The sequence below is a fragment of the Rhincodon typus genome, chromosome 16 (genome assembly GCF_021869965.1).
Source record: "Rhincodon typus isolate 14 chromosome 16, sRhiTyp1.1, whole genome shotgun sequence".
NCBI classification, from domain to species: Eukaryota; Metazoa; Chordata; class Chondrichthyes; order Orectolobiformes; family Rhincodontidae; genus Rhincodon; species Rhincodon typus.
The window spans coordinates 22562815-22584886 of NC_063347.1; the positions used below are offsets into that span (position 1 = coordinate 22562815).

The window sequence follows — 22072 nt, forward strand, 5'->3', positions numbered from 1 at the left end:
AAAGTGAGCATGTGCAGTCGGAACCTATCATTGTACCTTTGGGTGTTGGCACACATAACCTCATGAGTACACAGTTTAGACCTGTTCTAAATCAATCTGATTTAGCCAGGACCTTTTAGCAGCTCACACAACAAACTGGGGGTGCTTTCAGTGTGAAAATGGGACATTGTCTCCACAAGGACTGTTGTAAATATATGAGGCAGATCAAGTAGGTTTTTCCCTCTTGTTACCTCTCTCACAACTTGCCACAAGCCCAAAGTCATAAATATGACCTTCAGCCAGTTTGATATGCAGTGGTACTCAGCCACTCTTGGTGATGAATTTGTTTGTGCTTTTGCTACCCTCAGCACTCCTGCCAAGGCATGTTCAAAAGTCATCAGCTGAGGGTGGTGGTAATCAACAGGAAATTTCCTTGCACATGTTTGTTCTGATGCCATGAGACTGCATGGGGTCTGCAGTCAATGTTGAAGACTCCAACGTCTACTGTCACCTAACTGTATATTACTGAACTATCATGTCTGGTGAAATTGTGATTACCTGATTAAAACAATTCAAGTTTGACATTATTAAGCAGCAGATTATTCCGTATAATTTGTTAAACATACGGACAAGCACAGAGGAAAAAAAAAACCTTTTCCAAGATGTTTTGCAAGAGTCTGGCTGAAAATTGATCACCAAGAAATTAGTATCATAATGAGCCTACTTGCTTTGGCAGACCTGCACAGTTAGCCCAGAAACAAAGAATTTGACTGAAAGATACTAAATTGTGAAATATGTAACACAATTATGATTACAAAGTGCCAGTTTATTTGTTTGTTTATTCTCATTTGTTCCCTCCTCACTATTGTGTCTTTCTTCCTCAGGACTGTCAAGCAAAAAATGTTTCACGCAATAAATGATCGCACGTGAGTCATTCCTTGCCCAATATTCTGGTCAATCCTTAGTTGCAAAGAAATGTTAAAATTTTTTTTAATTATCTAAGATGTTTAACTTACTGTTTGACTACATGGAAAACAGTGAGAATATTTTCTACCTTCTCTGCCTGGTTAGTAATCTGGCAGAGTGCAATGCTCAACGTTTAGAGAGTCCATTTGAATTTCTTTCCATTCCAATCAAACCTATGTGATTACCTAACTAACCACTTTGCTGAAAATTCACTTAGCAGCGTACCAAAAAGTAACTGGATTACTGCATTAAAGAAGGCACGGCAGGGTGACGATAAGTTAGCATTGTGCACTTTGTCTCACTGAATCTAACCCTAACGCTACCATGCAAAGATGCCACCAACTATTTCTGCAAGCCTGCAAGGCAATGGTATGTCAGTCTTAATTCAAGACATTTGAATACAGGAGCAAAGATGACTTGCTTCAATTGCATAGAACACTGGTGAGTCTGCATCTGGAGTACCATGTGCAGTTCTGATCTCTTTGCCTAATGAAGTACATACTTGCTTTACGTGCAGCAGCGGTTCACCAGATAGATTCCTGGGATGGTGGGACTATTCCATGTGAAGAGATTGAAGAAACTGGGCATGTATTCTCTGCAGTTCAAAGAATGAGAGAGAACCTCATAGCAATTTATTAAATTCTGAAAGGGATAGACAGCATAGATGCAGAAAGGAAGTTTTCCCTAGCTGTCGGGTCTAGACTAGGGGATGCAGTCTCAGAATAAAAGGAAAGCCATTTAGGATTGAAATGAGGATGAACTTCCGCACTCAGAGAGTGGAATTCTCTACTTCAGAGGGCTGTGGATGCTCAGTCAATGAGTTAATGACAGAGAGTGATAGATTTCTAGTTACAAATGATATCAAGGGATATGGGAATAGAATAGGAAGATAGCACTAAGATAGATAATTAGCCATGATTTAGAATGGTGGAGCAGGCTCAAGGGGCTGAATGGCCTACTCCTGCTCGTATGCTCCTAAAACCTACCCGGGAAACCCACAATAAGCTGCTACCTTGGTGTTTGAGTCAGCAAATGCCATGTTCTACCCGCTTTATGTATGCCACAGCATCTATGCGGTCTCGTGAGCTTGCTCTTGTATGGTAACAGCAGCTATCAGCTCTGGTTTGAAACTGGACTCCCCTTTCTTTGCATATAGAAATGCTTTAGTGTTACCCTATGGAATGGTACAGAAGTATGGCACACAGGGCAACTTTTTTCCTCATGCTGTAACACCACAATTCACCAACCTTTTTTTAACAGCCTGCTAACTGGTAAAGTTCTTACTGATTTCTTTGAAATTTGTTGCTGGTTTATCAATGCACAATTTGACTGAATTAAGCGCAAGCTGCTTACGCATTTGCATATCTAATATCTAAAATGTAACTTTAAAGTAAACAGTTAAAAAATATGATAAACAAGACACAAGCCAGACATATTTGGTAGAATTTATTGAGGGCAGCAGGGAACCTCATGTTCTCCATCAAAACTGGCAGCACCCTGCCAATCCAATCTTCAGAAGCCCCAAGGGAATTCAATCCCGAATTGACAGCAGGAACCTGGACTCCCAGTTCCACAAGGAACATATAAAGCAGGATTTTCTTAGGAGGGTGAAAATCCCACTTCCACAAGCCGCTGGCTAGTTAAAGGCTGGTGGCTCTCCATTACTGGCAAAAGCACTGACAGCTCTCAGCCACCCCCTGAATCCCAACAACAGGTCCCTCAGTCAGGCAAAGAGTGCTTTTGAACAAGGGTTCTCCCCACCATCAAACCAGCTATTGGATACCAACAGCAAGGGGATGAGGTGTCTAAAAGGGCATTCATTTCCCACTTAAGGTCCTCAAATTATCATCTAAGTAGAAAAGCCGTTTGCATGTTTTCCTATTCTGGATTTAATTGGAAGGAAGAAAGAGGAAAGCTAGCAGGGTCTTCACTGCACACTCTCCGATCCACTTTCACAGCCCCCCCAAACTTCCAAACTTGCCCGGGTTTGGTATGTAATTCTGTCCTTCAATTTTAAAAGGTAAGCTCATAGACAAAATGTTAAAAAAGTTGCATCTTTCTTTTCCTGTAATTGTCACATGTGAGTCTCTTTTCTTGTTTCTATTTCACTAGGAGCTGAAATTTCTGTAGCTTCCCTATAGCACCAGGAGGGTCACAGGGTCAGCATGTTAGCCCAACAGCGGTCCCACCCCAAACAACAGGTACAAGCTCCTTAGTGTAGAACAGTAAATGTCTATACCATTTGTGAAAGTGCAATCATGGCCATTCCACTGGTCATCAGGAAAATCAGAATGATGCTTGCCTTGTCAAGTATGGGAAAGAGGCTTTTTGACAACTTTTTGTTATATACATGTTTAAGGAAGTGTTCAATTTCCACCTCTGTTGGCTCTTTCATGAAGACAACTAATCATTTGGCAAAGCTGGCATTAGGCACACTACCACTTTGATAATTTATGTTCACCTCTTTGACTGTGGTAAAAATTAACTGGTGGAATTTCTGATGGCAATGATGTCATGGTGGGAGTGGTTTGAATGGGAGACATGGAACTCCCCACTAGAACTTACCATATACAGAAATAGAAGCGGGGACTTAAAATAATTGACATTCACCCCAAATTCTTGCCGCTACTTTCCAATCCACATCCCTTTCTCAATACCACCAGATTTAAGTCATCCATACGTCCTTTTAGATTCAGGACTTTGAGAATCCTGTCTTGTTGTGTGTTTTCTTTACTTGCAGCACATTGTTTTTCTTTTCCTCAAACTTACTATTTCCTCTTACTGTTGTGATTTGATTAGAGTTGCAATGGAGATGGATGCAAGTGTTGCTCCAAATGATTTTGTCTCGACAAGCATGTGGACACTGACACAGTTGTGACTTTCACTGATTTCATGCCTAGACAGCTCTCCTATCAGTTATGCCACCAGATTATCTTTATACATATTGTTACAAAGTAACACTTGGTGAAATTCTCTTTTAGGAGCAGGTACGAAAGTAGTTCTGACCCAGGACTCATTCAAGGTTTATCTCATCCTACGGCTAGCTCATCAACTTTCAAAGCACTCACTCACAAATAACCTGCTCACACCATTGACTGAAGAATGTTGGATGACACGAGGTAACTTGGAGCACGGGCTGAAACCGTAAAGAGAAGAAATATACCAAGGATGAAAAAAGAACTAGGAATGATTAAATCCATCTGTAACTAGCTTGAAAAACTGCTGCAGCCAAAGCATGATGTAATAAATAAAACCAGTTCTTAAATGTAAGCACTGGAAGACTGATAGGTTAAAGTTCCAGCTCTAGTTTACATTTTCTTCAAACAATTATTTCAAGCTTAAACAGATACTTCTTTCTGAGTGCCTTAAGGATATATCGAGCCCTACATTTATCAGCAAACAGCTGTGTTATAATCTCTGTGAGGTTTAATCTGGTGTAGCACTATCTCAACATTATTTCAGGCTACTTTGCTTTTCAGGACATTCTCATGATAATTCTTTCTCCAACTTGCAATAAATCTCAGGAGTTATTGGGTTTGGTCATTTTCTCAATGACAATGCACATTAGCATTTGTTAGCATTCGCAGATGCTATTCTGGCAAACTCTTGTGAGGTATCATAGGTTTACAATGACACACAGCACTGGTCTGTGAGAGAATTCCAAATTAGGAAAATGAGTGGAATTTATTTGGAACTCTTGATACTTTTACATTCATTCCTGACAACCTAGCTTAGCAAAGTTTTTAGTTTATTAAACCGTCCAAATACTAAATGAGCATCTTTCTTCTCAGCTGCTTAGTATCACTGCTTTCATTAAAATTCAATTGTCAGTCTGTTGTACATTTTATAATGTACCAAAAGCTACTTCTAAGTTTTATTTTTAACCATCAAATTTTCCTTTTATTTTAATATAGGATTTAAGAGTTCAGGTAGGATAAAACTGTAAAAAAAAGTGTCAAATTTGACCTTGGACTTGGCAGGAGCACTGAAAAATGTATAAAGAGAAATTGTAAGGAAGAGTGATTGAAAATTACTACAAGAAAGCATGAGCGCATGGCCTTTTCTATGCCATTGCCAGAAGGCAGGGTTGAACCCTGGCTCAATGAGGAGTGTAAAATCATATGCTTGGTGCAGCACTAGGCATATTTAGAAGTGAAACTGTTGAAACTACAGTACAAGTCTCAATGTGAGCTAAACCGTGGAAGCAGCATGCTATGGACTGAGGTAAGAGACCCCATAACTACCAGATTTTGTCAAAGCTGCGAATCCTCCAAATTCAGTTGTGAATAATAGTGGAAAATTAAACAACTATCATCATCTCCATTCTTAGCGATGATGAAGTCATCACTCATCAGCACAAGAGCACCTAAGACAAAAGTTGAAAGATGTGTAACCGTTTTCTTCCAGATGTGCCAAGGGAATGGTCCATCACTGCCTATCCCTGAGTTTTCCCACCATCACAGAAGCCTGTTTTCAGCCAATCTGACTTACTGCACTTGTTATCAAGAGCAAACTGAATGTATTAGATATAGCAAAGGCTGCTGACTTGAATAACATCTCAGTTGAGATGTTGTATATTTATGCTCCAGATCTACCTATGCCTCTAGGAAAGATATTCCAGTATAGTAACAAACTGATGGAGTATAAATTTGCCCACGTATGTCCTATGTATAAAACGCACGCACAATGCTCCATTGCACAATTTTCTGAAGAAGGATCTAAGCCCAAAACGTCAGCCTTCCTGCTCCTCTGATGCTGCTTGGCCTGCTGTGTTCATCCAGCTCTACACCTTGTTATCTCAGATTCTCCAGCATCTGCAGTTCCTACTATCTCTCGCACAATGCTCCATCAGTCTACTCTCAATCATCAACAATTTAATGGAAAGGGTTATTGACAGCACTATCAAGCAGCACATACTAGCCAATCATCTGGTTACGAATGCCTAGTTTGGGCTTAGCCAAGATCACTCTGCTATTCATTACAACCTTGGGTTACAGATGGAGAAAACATTTGACTCTCAGGTAAAGTGAGGATGACACTAAACCAGGATTTGATTTGACCAAGTATGGCACCAAAACGCAATAGTAAAATTGAAGTCAGTAGAATTGGTGAAAACTCTTCTGACCACAGAGAAAGATGGCTATGATGAGGGCTAATTATGTCAGTTTCACTGCATGGGCTCATCAGGTCAGAAGTAGGAATCTTTGGCAATAATTGCAGTATTCAGTTTCATTAGCAGCTCCTGAAACAGACTGCGCCCACATGCACCTGCATCTGGATAATAATCAAGTTTGGGGTGAACAGTAGGTAACAACTGGACCATATGAGTGTTAGACAATGCTAATCTTTAACAAGAGATTGTCTGAACACCAAGCAATGGCATTCAATGGCATTATCATTGATGAATCCTCCATTATCAACATCCTGAGCATTAACATGAATCAGACACTGAACTAAATCACCAAATAAATACTATGACTACAAGAGAAGTTAGAAATTGGGAATGCTACTGTGTGTGATTCACCCTCAACTCCCCAAAACCTTTTCACCATCTTCAAGGCCCAAGTCAGGTGTATGATGGAATTCTCTCAATTGTCCTGAAAAAATGCAGCTCCAAAAACACTCAAGAAGCTCAACACCATACACAGTAAATAAGACCATTTAATTAGCATCCATCCCACCACCTTAAATATCCACGATACCCATGATCAGGACCACAGCTATTCTCCGTTATCTAGAAGTTCTACTGCAACAACTAAGCAAGATTTCTTCAGAAGCGCCTCCCAAACCCAGGATCTTTACCACCCAGAAGGAAAAAGATAGCAAAAACATCGGAACACTTTTATTTGCAAGTTCTCCTCCAAGACATACATCGTCCTTAATTGGAATTATATCAACATTCCTTCACTTCATGGCAAAGTCCTGGAATTCCCTTCTAAACAACAACTGTTGGTGTTGCCTACACCACATGGATTGCAGCATTTGAAGAAGACAGCTCATCACCACTTTTCATGCACAATTATGAAGTGCCAATATATCTTGCCAGTGAAACCGACATGCTCTGACTGAATTGAAAGAGGTCCCATTGATTGGCATAAGAAATTTATAATTCAAGTTAAATTATACACTTACAATTAAATCCTTCACAAACATATCTTCAAAAGGAAAAAGTGTTTCCTTTTTGAGACAGTTCAGACCAGAATTAATCTGTAATTAAGACTATATACTTGTTAATGAACTGGGATGATGATACAATGCTGTGTCAATTATTATTGGCTTTAATAGGTTTTAAATGGAGAATTTCTCTGCAATCTTTCACACTGGCTTGGTACCTCTATAAAACAGGAAACAATTGAGAAATTCTGCTGAGTGCCTGGTTCAGGAAGCTTCTTCAAATTGTGCTCCTTTTTCTTAGGGATTGGTAGTCATGTTTTAAAATATTTTTTACACATTAAAAATATTTAGCTTACTGAGAAACTGTAAAGTGAAACTACTAAGTGTTTCAGTATAGTTTTCTAGAGTCATTTTCAGCAATTGAACATCAGGTTATTCACGTAAGACTGGAATCCCTTACTAGGTGTTTCCTTTTTAGTGACAAACCCATTTTGAGCTGAATTATTTTTAAAAAATGAACAAGATTACAACTCTTAAAAGCAGCAAGAATACTTTTTAAACTAAGAGTACAGATAAAAATTATACTTCACTACATTGCTTATTGCACTTATTGATGGAAGATTTAATGTTTCTCATTATGCAATTGAGCTAATTGGCAAAAAAAAATGGATCTTGGGGTCAATTTTCTGATTGTGTCCAAAGCTGGAACATTTCCACCACTCTTAAATACTTGCCCATTATAGAAATTTTTCTTCAAGAAGAAGGAAATTCACTTGAGCAATAATAAAAGCATGCGTTAATGTCTGTAACATGACAGATGCTTAACTTGTGAATATGGCTAGATAATTATTGGATCTTCCACAATCTGTGAAATTTGTACTAAATTTAAATCATGCCTGTACCTTGAAGTGTGTCTAACAGCACTTGTTAAGTTCATTAACACAAATATTTGATATTCTGCGGTCTGGTGGGATTGATGATCTCATTAAAGCTGACGTAGCACTGTGCATAATATGTATTCAACCTGAGTCAGCACTGTCAAATGTAATATAGGTATTTTTAAAGCTATTCTTCTTGACATTTACACAGCAATTTAATAGAGGCAATGGTAAGAAAAACATATTTTGCATAATTTCAATGCCTCTCTATGATGTTTCCATTTGAACTTTTCACCATTTTTATCTGCCTTGAAACCTGGTGGCACAATTGACACCAGGGTTATGTCACAGTTCTACAAAAATCAAAATGTTACAGGTTCAGTTTTTGTTCTGAGTTGTATTGAATTAGCCTAATTTATGCAACATTGCACCTGCATGGAATCAAATGAAGACAGAATCATTCATTGCTGTTAATTGTTGAACGTACTATCACGATCAATGGTCTAGGATCAAACCTTAAGAAAAACCCACTGGAATAGAGGCATTTTGTACATTGTATATAAATTAAGTGATTCTAAACAATTTAATATTGCTCATACAAATTTAATATGCCAATTCTTTTATTCTCAAACTTCTAAAATTATTATATAAATTATCTTATGCAACTTACTTCAATTAATTACATTAATTTAAATTTCTATATATGTTTGCATCATTTACTTTGTTTCACATTCATTTTCTTTGTGACCAATATATTCTTTATTTTCAATAATATTTAAAAATACGAGAATAATATCCTCGCCATTACATTAATGCATTCCTAACATTCTGTGAACAACTCCATAGAGAATCATTATCTTTATATGAAGAATCAGTAACTCTAGAAGAAGTTGCATGCATGAGACATTTTCATTTTCTCCAAGGAAGGCACTGGTTAATGTTTTGGTACGATCATTGTTACGTAAAAAATAGCAGGGCATGGACTGCCCACTTAAAGGGCTCAACTAAAATGGTGCCAACTTCGATGCTGCAGGAATTGGGTAGCATGTATTGCTATTGCATTTTAATTAGCACTCCATTCCCATATAGTGGTGGAAATGAAGATCAGTTCCCATGTCTCAAAGCTAGCCACAGACTAAATAATATTGCAGTTAACTTAATATTGGAATAGGTTTTTCTCTTCACTAACTCGTAATTAAGGGAGCCGAATCATCTGTATTTTACAAAACTGTCTAACTTTCAATCCATTTGACTGGATTTTAGTGGAAAATGGTTTGTTTTTCTCACATTCAAGAAGTCATTCATAACAAATTTACACAGTAACTAGTGTGATACCATTTTAAAATTACTTGAATTATGTTCGTAGTTGATGTTTTTAAGTTACATGAACTATTAGGCATTTCTACTCAATGTTGATAAGAGGGTGATTGTGCTACTGCCTTACTGGATTTTATTGGCATATACAATACTAACTACGCAGTTACATCAGATTATAGATAAGCTACTTTACAGCAGTAAAAGAAGTAAAGGTAATATTGCTGAGCTCCTTCACCCTCTCAGTCAAACTAAAATATTCACTTAAAGGGTATCAGTAGTTGGTGGAAGAGTTCCTAGTAATCTTTTTTTTTGAAGGTGTCAGATTTCCTGTTTGTGTCAAAGCAGATAAACTGCTAACTCAACTCTTTTTGTCATTTTCTGTGAAGTGGTGACAGCAATAAAAGGTTTAAAACAAGTTTTAGTGAAAACAAGTCTGTGATATAAAGCTGTCATTGTCATTTAATGCATCTAAATAACATGACAATATTTTATTCCAGGTTGAAACATAGTTTATTCAAATGGATCATTGAGTGTAAAACATTTGATGAAACATTGTCAGCACTGCTGACAGTGAATTACTGAAACCTTATGACAGCAAATAAAACAGACTATTTATGTCAACAAGAAACCATCCACCATGAAAATATTCAATCAACAATCACAATTATTAGGGAACAAAATAAAGTTTGGTTGTAAGTGTTTTCCACTGATATCATCTATCTAAAGCCACTTCTGCCATTAGGCCATAGATGTGGGTGTGTTGGAGGGGTCCTTCTCTACAATGATGGCCTGGCAGTTGTGGCCACAAATAATTAAAACATTTCATGTACATCTTCCCAGGGTGGCAGGTACCATTGAGTTCCTCTGTTTGCAATGCCAGCATGCTCCTTTCCCTGTGAGGCTGCTGGCAAGACAATACTGCAGACCTTCGACTGGGCTGTGTGTTCTGCCCATTGTCCTTAATTAACTGTGCTTCTGAAGGTGGCTCTCTCAAATTAGCTGCTTCTGGTAAGATTGCACAGATCAACAGGTGTCATCAGTAGGACAAGGATATACTTTTGGTTTTGAACTCACACACAGAAATTTTGTCCTCTGTCTGAGCTTATAGTTCATGTCAGCAAAAACTGTGACTAAACATGAATAACGCCTCCACATAAAACAAGTGGGTATGTCATAAAAATGATAGCAATGAAAGATATTGAAAATGTGATCTAACTTTCAGTTCAAATGATGATTATAATTTTCAATCTATGAAGAATCTTATACGCGATTATTTCTGGTACTAATTCCCATTTTTAGCAGTTCCTCAGGATCAAGGATGATTTGATTTGATTCCAGACTGATGGATTTTGAGTCAGCTGATATATCCGCTGTGCGATGTACAAATCATGGATGGTCAGGTAGATGAGTTGATGGGAAGTTTGTGTGATCCCTCCAATTCTTCGAGTTTGCCTCTATGAGTTCTCAATGAGGTCTTTTGACGTGTGCAGTGTCTTCCAGAATGAACCTTGTCCATTTTAGTCAATCACAAAGCAAGTCAACAGGGATGTTAATCTTTGGATTTGATCCGGATTCTGAAGATTTCCCTTAAGCATTTCCATTGCCCTCCTGAATGTCTGCTCCCACAACCAAGTTCTGAATAGATCAACTCCAGATTATTTCCTTTGGAAATTAATAATGATCATCTCTGCTTCCACCTCCCTTACAGGCAATGAGTTATTGCTATGTGTAGAAGTTTTCCTATATTCCTCCTGCATCATGTCCCTAAAACCATACATCTCTGTTCCCTACTCCTTGTACAATCAGCTAATGGGCACAGTTTTTCTTTGTCCAAATGTTGTTGTGCCTTGTTAATGGTGGGCAAAATTTTGGGAGTTAGGGAGTGAGTTACTCACCTTAAAATTCACAGCTACTCATTGCCACGTTATCATATGATTTGTCCAGTAAAGTTTCTGTTCAAAGGTGACCCCTCCCATCATGTTACTGATGGATGGCGGCAGCAATAACAATGTCATTGAATGTTCAAAAATAGTTAGTTAGCTTTTTCTCTTGTTGAAGATGCTCAGTGTCTGGCACTTGTTTCAAGAAAATGTTGATTCTCAATTATCTGCTCAAGCCTGAACGTTGTCCAAGTCTTGCTCATAAGGTCGAAAACTGTTTCAGTATCTGAAAAATCGCAAGTGAAACTTAACACTGTACAATCATTAGAGAATTTCCCACTTCGGACCATATCATGGCTTCAAGGTCATTGATGAAGCAGTTGAAGATGTTTGACCCAGGACACTATCTTGAGTAACTCAGGTGCAATCTATGACTTCCTGAACTTGAAGTAATCTAGCCATTGCAGCAAGTTTAAGAGTCCTCGTGTTCTGACTGGCCTCCTCAGTAGCAAAGTAAACATAAATCATAGCTCAGCAAACATGGCATCTGTCACCCGAGATAGGTTCTTGTGCAGTGTAGATTATGGTATTATAGAATCCCTACAGTGTAGAAGCAGGCCATTCAGCCCACACTGACCCTCCAAAGAGCATCCCACCCTCCCCCCAACTCTGCATTTCCCTATGGCTAATCCACCTACCCTGCACATTGGCAGAGAACCCGGGTAAACACAGGGAGAATGTGTAAACTCTGATCAGACAGTCACCCAAGGATGGAATTGAACCTGGGCCCCGATGCTCTAACACAGCAGTACTAACCACCAAGCCACTGTGCTGCCCTGCAAATATGCCCAGCAGCTCCTTGTAAGGAGATAAAGGCAAAACTTTTCAGATCTGTGGTGACTTTAAATACCACTAACAATGCCTTGTTAATACTGGCAAGTTTCAGATGGACTAATAATTATGTGTGCTGATAGTTAAAGCCAGACCATAAGGTCACGTTTTCAGACAATTGCCTTGTTGTATATTTAAATCACCAGTTGATTTGCTGCATAGGGCTTTCTCACATATCTCAAATCATGTGCTAATTAAATAGGGATGGTGACTGTTTCTTAAAGCGTTCCTGGCATACTGCATATTTTCTTTCTTCAACTACTCCACACGCACATACATGTTCCCTCCATGCAGGTTAAAATTCCTTCTGTGCTATTTCAAACAGCTTAAAAAGTGATTCAAAGATAACTATGCAGTAACCAGACCTTAATGCTAATTAAAATAACCATAGGAAATTTAATATATAGGAGCAAAATACAATAATGATGTTACATCAAGAATTGTTCAGTTGCATAGCATTTGGTAATGTAAAATAAAGGGAAATATACAATGACTTATTTTGAATGCTTGTTGCTATGAGACAGCAGAGAAGGTCTTATGTAGTGGACACACCATATAATGACAGATAAAGGAAGTGTCTGGTGATTGATGGTATTTCCCATTCTGTATAGAATCTGGTCCTCTGCACTGAATAGAAAGATCCGGCAATGCACCACAGCTATTGTGTTCCTGAGAATTACCATGAACATAGTGAATGCATCCAGGCAGGAGAAAGACAATCATTTAATAAGATATTATTTTAAGTCTTCCATATGCTATAACCATTGGACTTGACAAAATAGATTTTGATTGAAATACACTGTACAAAGAAGGAATGACCAAACTTTCTCCCAATAATTATTTTCACGAGTTGCATGAGTTTTTTTTAAATATTATGCATAAGACACAGTGGACTGCCAACTTACAGTATGCACAAGAAATGGGTTATAAAGTTAGTTCAAATCCATTAGTTGCTTTTCCACTCCTCACTAATATTTTCTACTAACCTGTATATTGCACAGGGGTTTTTTTTTACGTTAATGATATAACTTTTTCCTTCTTTCAAATATCCACCATAATACAGTGGCACTGTTCAATATTGTCATTTCTCCAAACCCTAAATTGCCAAACTAAGTCACTGAAGACTTCATGGTTTTCCTGGCAATCATTATGGAAAGGATACAGAGGTGCAGCAGAATTTTAATAGATCAGTTGTACAATTGTAGATCAGTATAGGGATATTTTCCTCACATTTTTCTGGTACTGATGCCTTATTTGTAACACTCAGTGTGCATGGAAAATGTTTACATTTTTTGTAGTTTTTCATACACAGAAGAGGAAATTGCCTGCTGAAGACACTTTGTTGTGGCATAAACAGTGGAATATGGTTGTTGCATCTACTGGTGTCTCTTTGCCTAAGTGAAACAGATGAAAAGGAAACTCATCAAATGCTTTACATTTCACATCTCAATTTAGGGCAATTTATTAAAAACAGCTGTAAAACATTGGCTTGACAGATGTGTTTGGGGTTATTAGCACTGGATTTGCCCAGCAATAACTGCAGTCAAAATAGGAAGTAAAAGGGACCACGAAAAAAGTAGCCATTGGCTTAAAAATGAATAGACTTCTCTTTAGTTCAATGAATTCTCAAATCATTTTCATAAGGATTCTGTAAATCGTTAGGGGAAGCAATACATTAGCATCATTAGATTAGCACAAAATTTGCACAGAAAGGGGGTCTTTAAATTTTGTTGCCAAGCATAAAGCAGGTAATAGTGATTCAAGATCTAATTTTACAGCTTGACCAACTTTCTTTACTATTGAACCCTAAACAGTTATTAGCATATTCAAGAGTGCCTAAGTCAGGCACCCGGATACCTAAAAACAAAAACCTTTACAAATGTGCTGGCGCCTTTAATATATGTGCAGAATGACTGCAGAATATTATAGGAATGTAGGACACTAACAGTGTAGGATATAGGAGCAGGTGTAGGCCACCCGATCCCTTGGTGTTGCTCTGCCATTCAACTAGATCATGGCTTCTACTTCAATACCATTTCCCTGTAGTGTTCCCATATCCCGTGATGCATTTCATATGAAGAAATCTGTGAATGTCTGTCTTGAATATTCTCAATGACTGAGCTTCTATAGCCCAGGGCCAGAGAATTTCAAAGATTCACTGCCCTTTTTAAAAAAGTAATTCCTCCTCATTGCATTCCTAAATAACCTATCCCTTATACTGAGATTGTGTCCTTAGGTTGTAGGGTCCAAGCCAGGGTAAAATCCTTCATGCAGCTAGCCTGAAAGAATTTGAAGCACACTTCAATTAGCTTATGTCTCATTCTTCTAAACTCTAGAATTCTTTCTGTTTATGTGGATAGTAGGTTGATTTGAAGAGCACCAATGATGATACATTTATTCTAGAATACCTTGGCATTTGGACCTCTACCACACATTGGAAGTTTTGTCCCAGTTCAGCAAGTAATCCTACTCCATAGAGAAAGCGATTACATTGCTGTGCTTTGTAAATATCACACCTGTCAGCATTTTGACACATTTTTAGAGTACAGAATGTTTTGGTAGATTTCCTATGCTTTGGCTTGCAAAGATCCACTGATATAACGGTTTAAAGCATTACCTAGTGAAGGACTATTGTGACAGTGGGAGTTGTTTGTAGAGGCAGACAACGCAGGTGTCTAATAATGCGCTCAGCCTATAAGTAACTGGCAGATGTCAACATAATGCATCAGATGTTGCCTCGTCTGCACTTGACTTCAACCCATAAATACATCTTCTATTTTTAGAACTCTGCTGCCTACATCCTAACTTGCACCAAGTCCCATTTACTCATGACCAATATGTGCAGGAAACTTTTTTAGATGCCTAGCCATTTACATTTTCTTGCATGATCATGCACACACTTTAATCCACAGGTGCCTACCTCTGCATGGTCTGTACAAGAATGTTCAGGCTGCTGCAAAGCTACACAACCTAGAGTGAGATTGTCCAGCACCTGAGTTCATTGATATAAAAACAAAAATTGCTGGAGAAACTCGGGAGGTCTTGCAGCATATGTAGAGAGAAAGCAGAGTTCATGTTTCAAATCAAATGAACTTTCTTTAGAACAGAATTCTCCAGTAATTTCTGTTTTGTTTCAGATTTCTAGCATCTGCAGTTCTTAGTTTTATTTAATTGATATATTTGAGTCGTGAGGATCAATGCCTCATTTTAAAATTCTCATTCATGTTTCAAGTCTGTCCACAATTTACTTCTTCCTATCTCTAAATCTTCCTCCAGCTTTACAACTAAGATATCAAACTCCAATTCTGGCCTCACAAAGCATGTCCAATTCTAATGAATAACAACCATGGTTTCAGTTGCCGAGTAAGCTCTAGAACTCCCTCTCAAAACCTCTCGGTCTTGCTATCTATTTTCTGCTTTTATGACGCTCCTTAAAACCTACCTCTTCAACTCAGCTTCTCCTTATTTTCCTTATGTGGCTGATATCACATTTAATTTGACAATGCCCCAGTAAAATGTCTTGCGATATTTTACTGTGTTAGAAGTGCTATATAAATACAATTCATTGATATCATGCTCTGAGCATTTCCTTTGCTGCCACTTTAATTGCAGCAACAATTAATTTAGAGGGACAAAAGGATTATATGAGAAATGGTGCCATCAGAACAACAGAAACTAATGGCTGGAACAAAATCCTGCTAAACATCAATGCTTGTTGATAAAATGTCACTGTGTGGAACTTACACAGCTGTTGGCAGGATCTGCCTGTGTTGTTTTGCTTAAGGTTGATGGAAACCCCAGAAAAATAGAAAAAAGGTATTCACATTATTTCTCTTGTGTTTTTAACTGACTTCAGCCAAAATAATGACACAATGTGAGAAAAACTCCTACAGAAATTCTAATAATTGTATTGAGATCAGAAATAGAATGGGATCAAGGAGAGATCTTAGGACCCTCAAGAGATTACACTGGAGGACAGGAAAGATGCCATTGAGGGAAATTCATTGTCAATGACTAGACAAGTGAGGCAAGGCCAGTCCCATTTAGATGTACAATGGAGGAGGGGCATTTGAGGAGGATGAAGTGGTCAAACGCTGCAGACAGGGTGGAAAGTGGGAGGGGAAGTACCCTATGTAGTCATACAGAAATTTTATAGGGACCATTTCAGTGCACAAGCATGATAAAAATCCATTTGATGGGGGGTGAAACATGAAATTACAAGAAAGATGACCACAGACTAGGGAGGTGACAATGCATTCAAGAACTTTGGAAAGAAAGAGAGATTTGGAATTGAGTGTCGGTCTACTGATGCATACGGGTTAAAGATATCTGTGATGTGTTATGGATGCACAGTTATGGGAGTTGGGCACATTCATAATTTCCTCTATCATGGGGTCAGGAAGACAGGTGATTTAGTGGGAATGTAGAGAGAACAGAAGGGGGAATCTCATGGGTGACATCAGGTCAGAAAAGAAAGAGATACAGAAGAGAATCTGGAGAGATAAGTTCAGGCTTAAGCAGATGGTGTGGGGGGGAGGGCTGGAGCTGCATGAAGCTTTATTTAGTGGGCAAGGGAATGTAGCAGAGGCAGTTAAATGAAGATTCTAATCATAGGATCAGAACAGGTTCACGAGGCTCTTCGCACTTATTGAAAGTGATGTTGAAAGGTGCAGAACAGCTATAAGGTGATTGCTTGTAGTGGAAAAAAAGATGATAGGATTTATAGGGTATCAAAGCTTTCAAACAATATAGCCTGTGCTATACCAGATATTTAAAACAATAAGAAATACAATTGCCTGAGAGAGGTGACACAATAGGTTCAATTGTTTTATAGAGTCATACAGTATGGAAACAGACCCTTCAGTCCAACTTGTCCATGCCAACCAGGTTTCCAAAACTAAACTAGTCCATTCGCCTGCATTTGGGTCATATTGCTCCAAATCTTTCCTGTTCATGTACCTGTCCAAATGTCTTTTAAATATTGTACTTGTACTCGCTTCTACCACTTCCTCTGGCAGTTCATTTCACATATGCACCAACCTCTGTGTGAAAACGTTGCCCTTCAGGTCTTTTTTTAAATCATTCCCTCTCACCTTAAACCTATGCCCTCTTTTTTTGAACTTCCCTACCCTAGGGAAAAGACCTTGGTTATTCACCTTATCTATGCTCGTCCTGATTTTAAAAACTCCTATAAGGTCACCCTTCAACTTTCTACGCTCCAGGGCAAAAAAAAATCCCAGCCTATGCAGCCTTTCCTTATAACTCAAACCCTCCAGTCCCGGTAACATCCTTGCAAATCTTTTCTGCACCCTTTCCAGTTTAACAACATCCTTCCCAGAGTAGGGCGACCTGAACTGTACGCATCACTCCAATGTCCTGTACAGCTGCAACATTACTTCCAAGCTTCATGTCTCAGAATTTTAACCTAAAACACAAACTGGAACATTGCCAAACCAATATTAATTTACGATTGTAGTAGGATGTTTTACACAATGTACATAATCTGTCGTTGGCATCTTACCTTTCAACTACATATTCAATTTGATCACTAATAAGTTTTAGGTTAATTCATTTTGATTGTTCAGTGCAAACCTTAAATGGATAAATACAAGTGGGTCATGGTATGATCCTTTACCACGAATTCCTACCTGTAATATTGCAGTTCTGATTCCAACTGTGCCACACTCCTTTGTAACAATGGAACTTGTTTCGCTCTCGTCTCCAGATTTTTCACTTTCTCGAGGCTCCCCAACAAGGCTTGGCGCGCCTGTTCGACCCTTTTCCTCATCTGCAGCTGCTCCTTCCTCAGGTTCCTGTTGCACTCCTCCAGCTTCAACAGAGCCTCCTGCGACCTGCCCAGCTCCTTCTCCATCTCCTGGTTGAAGCGGATCGCCTCTTCGATCTGGCCGTCCCTGGAGCTGCGGATCAACTCGATCTCCTTGAGGACACTCCGCAGGCCCTTGTGCTGCTGGCTGGCGGCGCCGCGGAGGTTCCGCTCAGCGGCCGCCCTGCTCCAGGCGAGGAAGCAGTGCTGGGAAGCGTGGCCGGCGTGGCTCTTCCACAGGCCGACCTGAAGGGCCAGCGAGCGGGCATCGCTGCTCTGCAGGGCGGCCCTCATGTCCTCCACCAGCTCCCGGAGGCTTTCGTTCTCCAGCTCGAGCTTCGCGATCTTGTCCTCCGCTTCTTCCAGGGCGACGATGTCCTCGTAGCATTCCTGGCTGCAGGGACCGTGCTGCTTCCAGGAGAAGCCCCTACGCTGCCCTGGAGACGACGCTGGGCTTTTCTTGTTCTTCTGCTCCTTCTCCTCGGGCGGTCGGTCGGTGCCAGCCGCTTTCTTCCGGCGCCTGAGCGGGCTCCTCAGCCGGATCTGGGTCTCGATGTGCTGGCTCTCCTTGGCGACCAGCAGCCGGCCTGTCTCGTACTGGCAGCCGGCCCTGGTGCTGAAGTGACCGCACAGCTTGGCGTGGAACTGCCTGAAGCTGAGCTCCCGTGGCACCTGCTCCAACATCCCCGCGCCCTCCTCCGAATCCGAGCTCTCGTCCAGCCCCAGGATTTCGCACAGGGTCTGGAAGTCCTCGCCGGGGATCCTGCCCTCGCCCTCGCAGTCCAGGTGGTGGAAGATCTCCTGCAGGTACTGGTCCAGCCCCGTGGCCAGCACGATGATCTCGTTCTCCACCCCCCGGTCCAGCCCGTAGTGATAAGCCAGCGCGCTGACGATCCACTGGGTCCGCCGGGCTGGGCACCTGTAGGGATCGCAAGCCTCCGGTCTCTCCATCTCCCACGACAACAAATTTTAAAACAAAAACAAGCAAAATTCACAACCCCCTCAGCAGTTCAGGAGGTTGGGGACCGAGCTGGAGTTTAAAGGCACTGAGTTAATGGCTCTGTTATCATCGCACATGATGGTGAGCTGTGGGCTCCCAGCTCGGTCCCTGGGACTGGAGCGGCCTGGCGCCGTGAGTTTGCAGCACACACACACACTGTGTGCTACAATTGGAAGTGATCATCAAAATAAAAGTGCACGCGTTTTGTGTGACGCCAGCGGGGGGAGGAGAGAGAAGGACGGTGAGAGGGTGTAGAATGAAGGGCTAAAACTTGGTTCGACATGACAGCTGCTTCGCTTTTTTCTCGGTAGAAACGCCTCCGGTGGACCTGCGGCACTTCCCGCCCCATTGCTTTGTAAACGCACACATTGCGGGTGGACTTTGTCGAACCCGCCTCCTCAATTCTCTGACCATTTACGGGAGACCCGGCTGACCACTGACAAAGATAATTACGGAACCAGACGGGCAAGGTGGCCATTCGGCCAGTCGTGTCCGTATTGGCTCTGTGAAAGAGCAGCTCATCTAGTGTCACTTTCCCGCTTTTCCTCTGTAACGCTACAAATCATTCCTTTTCAGACAATGGCCAATTCCCTTTTCGAAGGGTCAGTTGAGCCTGCTTGCACCATAATATTAGGCAGTGCATTTGAGATTTTAGCACTCACTGTGTGAAAAAGGCTTTTCTCATTTTCATTATTTCTTACCTTCAATCTGTACCCTCTACTTCTCATTCTTCCAGCAATGGGAACAGTTTCTCCCCATCTAATACTGTACAGTTAGTCCTCATTGTAATTACCTTACTGAAAAGTGTAACTTTAGATGAAGCAACGATAAGTGAACCAAATTTCACCAACATTAAAGGTTTAGTTCTGGTCTGTGGGTCATTTCCAATCTTAAAAAAAGTAAACATTAAAACTTTATGCCCTGTAATTTTAAATAATATACATTGCTAAATTATTGCATTCATAATTTGAGTGCCTACGGATTGGTACAAGAAGCATACAGAGAATGGTTCAGAAACATAAAGAAGGAACCAGGTCAGACTTATGTCAAGTTTTAAAGAATTAAACATAGCAACTTTGATAGATGGGTGAGAGCAGTAAAGATAGAAAAGATATTTGAGGATCTTAAAGAGATTATTCTGCACGAGGAGTTTAAAAACTCACTTCCAGAGATGATAAGAATTCATGTTGAGGAACAGAAAGTTCAAACAGCAAGAGCTGCAGAGATGGTGGATGAATGTGTATTAGCGCATAAATCGAAATTTAACTTCTGACGGCAATTTCATTCAGTGAGAGATAGAAATTGGGAAAAAGGGAGGTCCGTCAATAAGAAACAAAAAAATAGATCACACTGGGAACAGTTTACCACAGGTGAAAAAAGAAACCCAAGAAGGTGAAAAGGAGGTGAAAGGCTTCAGGTGTTTTCACTGTAATAAGGTGGGACACACAAAATCACAGTGCTGGTGGTTTAAGAAAGGCACTGGGAAAAAGGGTGTGGTACAAGATGCTAAACCAGTGGGATTAGTTGAGATAGCGAAGGAAAACCCAAAAGAAGTCAAGGAACTGCAGAAGAGTGCACAGCCTAGTCACAGGCTAAATAGTGAGACAGTGCCCAATCTCTACAAAAACTTCACCTCTGCGGGTCAGGTTTATTCAGTAAGAACGGGGGGGGGGGGGAGAAAATAAAGAAGTTAAAATATTGAGAGATACAGGAGCTGGTCAGGCTCTAATAGTAAGAGATGAAAGTATTTGCACTCCTTCTGAAATGTTACCCAAGAGAGTGGTAATCTGTGGAATAGATGGACAGAGATTTAGCGTTCCCCTGTATAAAATCAGGTTGGAAAGTCCAATCAAGACTGGGGAAGTGGAAGTGGGAGTGATTGAAAGAGCGTCAATTCCAGGTATGGAGTTTGTTCTTGGAAATCTTGATCTTAGCAGGATCAAAAGTGGGAGAGACACTGCTTGTAGTGGAGAAGCCGAAGGAAAACTAGGGAACTGAGGAGTTAAAAGAAAAGTACCCTGGAGATTTTCCAGACTGTGTGGTAACAAGATCCCACAGTCATAAGTTACAGCAAGAAGGAAAAAGGAAAGAGAGAGACAAAGGAGTTGAGGTCCAGTTAGCTGACACCCTGTTTGGTAAAGGAAAAACCTGAACAGGTAGAGGATCAGGCAGAGGTGTTTAATTCTGAAAAAATACTGGAGTTACAACAAAAAATATAGACAATAAAAGCCTATATCATAAAGCCTACTTGGAAAAGGAATCAGAATGTATTCCTGAGAGTAATTATTGTAAGGATAGAATCCTAAAGCAAAAATGGAGACTTTGGCAGGTTAGTGCAGAGGAGAAATGGGCAGAAGTGCATCAGATTATGTGGCTGGTAGCATACAGATAGGAAGTATGACGGGTAGCACACACATGACCAGTAGGAGGTAATTTAGGAGTGAGGAAGACATAGGCTAAAATACAAAAGCACTTCTATTGGCCTGTTTTACATAAAGATGTGGTTGAATTTTGCCGTAACCTGTCATGCTTGTCAAATGGTAGGAAAGCCTCAGGCAGTAGTAAAACGAATGCCTTTGATGCCAATTCCAGCATTTGAAGAACCTTTCACACGGGTTATGATTCATTGTGTAGGTCCTCTCCCGTTATGGACTACCCAGAGAGATTCAGTCAGACCAAGGGTCCAATTTTACTGCCAAACTATTTAAGGAGGTCATGGATAGTTTAGAATCAAACACTTTAAATCGAGTGTGTACCATCCCGAATCACAGGGAGCATTGGAAAGGTTGCATCAGACCCTAAAACCCATGCTGAGGGCTTATTGCCAGAATTACTCAAACAATTGGGATAAAGGTATCCCATTTATATTGTCTGCCATTAGAGGTGCCCCAAATGACTCGACTCAGTTGACTCCCATTTGAGTTGATATTCGGGCAAGAAGTAAGACAGCCTTTAGTATTAATTAAGGAAATGTTGATAGGTCCGAAGTCAGATATCTCCCAATTGGATTATGTATCAGAGGTGAAAGAAAGATTAAACAGAGTCAGTGAATTAGCTGGACAATATCTGAAGGTGGCACAGCATCTACTGAAGCAAGAAGCAGGATAAGAAATCTAAAATTTGTACGTTTTCCCATGGGGATAAAGTATTGGTACTGTTAACAATGATAGGAGATCCCTTCAAAGCAAGGTTTAGTGGTCACTATCAGATTGAGAAGAAGTTG

General features: G+C 40.1%; 1 protein-coding gene across 1 annotated transcript in view; it reads right to left on the reverse strand.

Moving 5' to 3' along the window:
* Positions 1–18995, reverse strand: part of efcc1 (EF-hand and coiled-coil domain containing 1) — a 66052-nt gene extending 47057 nt beyond the window's left edge. Inside the window, exon 1 of the mRNA XM_020528116.2 lies at positions 17674–18995. Within this exon, the coding sequence (XP_020383705.2) occupies positions 17674–18800 (1127 nt within the window). The 5' untranslated portion in view covers positions 18801–18995. The remainder of the gene's footprint in view (positions 1–17673) is intronic.
* Between the last annotated feature and the right edge of the window lie 3077 nt (positions 18996–22072).